General features: G+C 46.0%; 1 protein-coding gene across 1 annotated transcript in view; it reads left to right on the top strand.

The window, feature by feature from the left end:
- The window catches only part of LOC118338226 (junction plakoglobin-like), a gene marked incomplete at both ends in the record, with an annotated part of 5,746 nt that extends 3,575 nt beyond the window's left edge, over positions 1–2,171 (top strand). Inside the window, 3 exon segments of the mRNA XM_035675492.1 lie at positions 981–1,182; positions 1,835–1,979; positions 2,067–2,171. Of these exon segments, the coding sequence (XP_035531385.1) occupies positions 981–1,182; positions 1,835–1,979; positions 2,067–2,171 (452 nt within the window).
- Positions 2,172–5,838: the final 3,667 nt, after the last annotated feature.

Raw genomic sequence — 5,838 nt, 5'->3', positions numbered from 1 at the left:
AAAGAAGATGGATGTAGATGTTTTGATAAGCATGCCAAATTCCACCATGTGCTCTTTCTAAAAAACAAAATGACCTCAAAGGCTGAGCAATGAGGCCAATATTATGCAAAACAGAAAAGTACCACCTAGTGGCTACAGAATGAACTGAGGGGTTGTTCCTCAGGTCAGAGCCATCCCAACCGCCATCCCACTAACATGGCTAAAAAATAATTTGTACAATAAAAAACACACTGTAGGATTAAGTGATATGTAGCGGTGGAGTTGCACATTTCGACTCTCTCGCCTCACAACTGTGTAGGACAAACTACAGTGCCCGGGAAAAACGCAAAAGGCCCTATCTACAGCCAGTAGATAGGGCTGAACATGGCAGTTCAACATGACTACCTAGAAGAGGACCCAAGAAACAATTCTTATTTTCAGGTGATTATATACTAATGAAACATACATATATGATATTCCATTTCTGGTAATAGATCCTCCTAAATGTTACACACTGGACCTTTGACTCTTTAGTACATGTACATGCCTTGCTGTAGTGATAATGCCAAAAGGCTGTAAAACCGAGCAAAAAGAACTATGGGCTAAAACGATTAAACGACTGGAATGTAATTTTCTTTAGATTGTCTAAATTGCAGGTATATTCCAAAACAGTTGGTTTTGCAGAGGAGGTTGGCCTTCAGGTTATGAGTTCAGAGGGTTGCTGATCCATACTAATTTGCTTGTTGAAGTTTCTCTGCCTCTTACACAAGCAAACACACACACACACACACTCTTGCCTTTTCAACTGCTCAATGATGGAAGTTGTGGCAAGAAACACTAACCATAAAAGCTTCTTTGCCCTATGTTCTACAAACTTGTATAGAATGAGATAGGTAGCAGACAGAGGTCAGTAAAGGTCATACATTGCTTAATGTCCCTTGAAATTAACAAATTTTATGAAATATCTATATTTATATTCTCTGTTTAACTCCCTCATGCAGTACACCCGTGGAATCAGTCTTATTTTACGCCATCACCACACTACACAACCTGCTACTGCACCAGGAGGGAGCCAAGATGGCGGTGCGTCTTGCTGACGGCCTGCAGAGGATGGTCCCCTTACTGAAAAAGAGTAACCCCAAGTTCCTTGCCATCACCACTGACTGTCTGCAGCTCCTGTCCTATGGCAACCAGGAGAGCAAGGTGAGGACAGGACATAGAGGGCTGCAGGAATAAGTCCTAAAACCGAGAATTGTTGTTATCCTTGCCCTTCTGGTTCCCTCTCCTGGAAGTTAATGGGTTTTTGAATTGGTTTTTAAATAGACGCCTTAAATAAGGTCTGTGGTTGGAGCTTAAGAGATGTTTCAAGTTTTGTTCTGTGACATAAGGTAAATACCCCACCTGTGAATTTTGAAGCTTTTTATGTGTCTTAAAAGGGCGGTTGTTAACAAGTGGCTAAATGAGACTACAGAGGTTGTTAGAAACTTATCTCCTCACTAGTCCACCTTTACAGCCTGTTGTGTTTATACTCGCTCTCTTGCAAACTATTCTAACTCAATCTTTACAACTTATACATTTCAATTCAAGTTCAGTGGTGGTAACGCTTGAACGTCAGTGTAGTTTGATTATAGCACCAGCCTTTTACTTCTGATTGCATTTACGCTCGTGGAGTTCATTTATGATGATTATCTTGCTGACCAAAACATCCCATTGGCTTTTTGTTGAAGACAATGCTAACTTTCAGGTTGGGCAATAAAAATATGTAATCTCTGCAGCACTGTATTGGGTAGGAGATCCTTGTTGTGTCCACTTATTTATTAAAGAATTACACCTCCTACTTTGTGTTTCTTGTCAGTTGATCATCCTAGCCAATGGGGGCCCAGAGGGTCTGGTGTTCATCATGAGGAACTACAACTATGAAAAGCTACTGTGGACCACCAGCCGTGTTCTGAAAGTATTGTCTGTCTGTCCCAGCAACAAGCCAGCGATAGTAGAGGCTGGTATGTCCACATCACTGAACACAAATGTAGAACATTCAGTGTAAATGTTTGTACTGTATGTAACTGTATTCTTGCCTCTGTGTTTAGGTGGTATGCAGGCTTTAGGCCAACATCTTACAGGTTCCAGTCAGCGTCTGATCCAGAACTGTCTGTGGACACTCCGCAATCTGTCAGATGCTGCAACCAAACAGGCATGTATTGATTCACCCACTACTCCTACTACTCCTACTCCTACTCCTTCTACCACCAATGCAACTACCACTACTACTAGTACAACAAATATTGATTCCAGTGCTAGGCATGCAGGATACAACCTGTGATTTGCTGCTCTGCTGTGTTACTACTAACCGTGCTGTGTGGAGAAGGCTGTACTTAAGACAAACTGTCTCCAGCGGCGGTCTTTGCTCCAATAACATTTGAGTAAACTTTCTCCTTTCCTGTACTTAGATATGCCATGTGCTAGGCTCAACATGGCGGCGTCCATTGAAGGTGACCCTCAGTATCTGCAGTAGATCCTCTTAAATGGACTTGGACTTTTAAGTTAACTAACGTTGGCAAAATGCTAGCTAACTAGCTGGCCAATAGTTTGATGTGACTTTATCTTATCTTATTATGTCTTTTCCATATCTAAGTACAGGAAAGGAGAACGTTGACTTAGGTTCTGACCCAGGCTTGCTCAATTGTTATTGGGGCACAGAGCAAAATGGGTCAATTAGTAGGGGTTCCATTAAGTTTTGCCCATAAAGTGTATTAAATCACACTCAATTCAATTAAATTCAATTTTATTTGTATAGCGCCAATTCATAACAGAAGTTTTCTCAGGACACTTTTCAAATAGAGCAGGTCTATCCGAAACTCGCTGTATAACATTATTTACAGAGACCCAAGCAGTTACCAGCCAGTGAGCAACGGACTTGGGCTACGCGGGGGCAAGGGAAAAAACTTGCCTTTAAAGGAGGGGAACCCTGAGGACAGGGAGCCCCTGGCTCGTTAGGTGGGTGCCGCTGCGGGGCGCGCGTGCGAACCAGGTTGGGGTGGAGAAGAAAGGAGAAGAGAGGAGAGGAAGAGAGAGACAGACAGACAGGTGCACAGCAACAACAAGTAGCAACCAGCACTCCACAACGTAATATTAGTGCTCGCGATGATAAAAGTATATATTTGATATTGAAGAAGTTTGAAAAAGACCGACGCAACGAAACCGATATTGTGGTGCGTGATGAAATATATGTAAATATAACTGTGTATAAAAATAATATGAAAAATAATAATAGACACATCAGGTAGTCAGTTCGATTAATTCGAGCCAGATGGCACGGTCAATCAGGACGCCTATGGCAGAGCCCTCCAGCTTTTGAGGATCCATTGGAGAACCTGGCCAAGACGAGAAAGCACAAGAACTCCGTTGAAGAAGTGAAGTTAGTAACATACATTAATGGGACATGAATGTGTGCAGAAAGAGAGAGAGAGGAAGAGAGGAGCTTAGTGCATCATGGGAAATCCCCCGATAGTCTAGACCTATAGCAGCATAACTTTTAATAGTAATCAGCAGCGGAGTTACTCCAATATAGTGTACGACCATCAGGAAGTACTAGACCTGGCAGAAAACAGCAGTTCTGGACACGTAGATGCGACCACACTGGAGCTTCTATGCAGCCTCGGACTGCTACATCCAGCGGCCTGTGATGCAACGGAGCCTCGTACCAGCGGTGTCCGCCAGCAGGAGAGACGGAGGCGGTGCGACAGGAAGCGGAAGCGGGGGTGTCGAGCGGGGCTAACAGCTAAGCTAAAAGCTAACCCGTTCAGATCGCCGCTACCCTCCGTCCTGCTCTCCAACGTTCGCTCCCTGGAGAACAAACTGGACCACCTAAAGCTGGATATGACAACCAGACAGGAAATGAGGGACTGCTGCGCCATTATTCTCACGGAGACCTGGCTGAATCCATCTGTACCAGATGACGCCGTTAGCATGGAGGGGCTAACAACATTCAGATCGGACAGAAGCAGCTCTCTCACCGGTAAATCACGGGGCGGTGGTGTTTGCATATACATCAAAAACAACTGGTGCACCAACGTAGAGGTGATGTCAAGTCACTGCTCTCCTGATGTGGAACTACTGACGGTGAAATGCAGACCTTTTTATCTACCTCGGGAATTCACTGTTATTATCATCACAGCAGTGTACATTCCCCCGAATGCAAACAACAGAGAAGCCCTGAGTGTTCTCTACCGGTCCATCAGTGACCCGCAATCCGCACATCCAGAGGGGGTTTTTATGGTGGCAGGGGACTCAGGCCAATATGAAAACTGTATTTCCTCACTTCCACCAGTATGTGAATTTTGCAACAAGAGGTGAGAATACGCTGGACCGGATCTACAGCAACATCAAAAAGTACGCGCAAGGCTGAAAGCAAGGAACGACGCTTTCAAGTCTGGTGACATGGTGGCTCTGAAAACAGCTAGAGCCAACCTGAACCGGGCCATAAGATTAGCTAAGCATGCTCATGGACAAAAAGTACAGGATTTCTTCAATGACCCCACTAACACCAGACGGATGTGGCAGGGCATCCAAGCCATTACTGACTACAAGGCCCCACCCCCTTCCTGTGAGAACAACACCAGCTTCCTCAATGAGCTAAACAAGTACTTTGGGAGGTTCGAGGAACTAAACACCACCACAGCAACAAAATCCATTCCTCGCCCAGATGAGCAGACACTCTGCCTGGACCCAGCTGATGTCCGGAGAACCCTGAGGAAGGTTAAACGCCGGAAGCAGACTGGCCCTGACAACATACCAGGAAAGGTGCTCAAGGAATGTGCTGACCAGCTGGCTGGTGTTCTCACAGACATTTTTAACATCTCACTGCACCAGGCTGTGGTACCATCCTGCTTCAAGACTGCCACGATTGTACCGGTACCCAAAAAGAACACAACCTCCTCCCTCAATGACTACCACCCAGTAGCACTCACACCTATCATGATGAAGTGCTTCGAGAGGCTGGTAAAGGACACATGGTTTCCAGACTCCCCCCAACATTTGACCCGTACCAGTTTGCTTATCAAAAACACAAGTGCGGATGCTGTTCCTGGACTTCAGCTCCGCATTCAATACCATCATACCCCAACATCTGATAAGCAAACTGGCCACCCTTGGATTCAGCACCCACCTGTGCAACTGGCTGCTTGACTTCCTCACCAACAGACCTTAGTGGTGCGGGTGGGAAAAAATGTCTCCAGTGTCATCTCCCTGAGCACCGGCTCCCCCCAGGGCTGCGTCCTGAGTCCGCTGCTGATGACCCACGACTGCTGCACCAAGTCCACTACTAACCACATCATGAAGTTTGCAGACGACATGACAGTAGTGGGCCTCATCAAGAACAACGATGAACAGGCCTACAGAGAGGAGGTGAAACATCTGGCAGACTGGTGTGGAACCAACAACCTGATCCTGAATGTCTCAAAAACAAAAGAGATGATTGTGGATTGTGTAGCGCAGCCACACTCCTCTCATCATCAACAACTCAGCAGTCAGCAGCACCAGGTTCCTGGGGGTGCAGATAACGGACACTGGCACCCTTGAAAAGAGGGCCCAGCACCGTATGCACCTTCTGCGCCGGATGAGGAGAGTGCACCTACCCGCTCCCATTCTCACCACCTTCTACAGAGGAACTATAGAGAGCATCCTGACCAACTGTATCTCAGTCTGGTCGGCGGCCTGTAGTGCCTCTGACTGGAAAACCCTACAGAGGGTGGTGAGGACAGCGGAGAAAATCATTGGGACTTCACTTCCTTCCCTCCAGGTCACTGCAAAAAACGCTGTTTGACCATGGTTTAAAATATCATCAGTGACCCCTCCCACCCC

Source organism: Morone saxatilis, unplaced genomic scaffold, assembly GCF_004916995.1.
Source record: "Morone saxatilis isolate NCDOM2014 unplaced genomic scaffold, NCSU_SB_2.0 Contig4, whole genome shotgun sequence".
Taxonomy (NCBI): domain Eukaryota; kingdom Metazoa; phylum Chordata; class Actinopteri; family Moronidae; genus Morone; species Morone saxatilis.
Note: the sequence above shows the minus strand (reverse complement) of the source record. Positions and strands in the feature narration are given on the sequence as shown.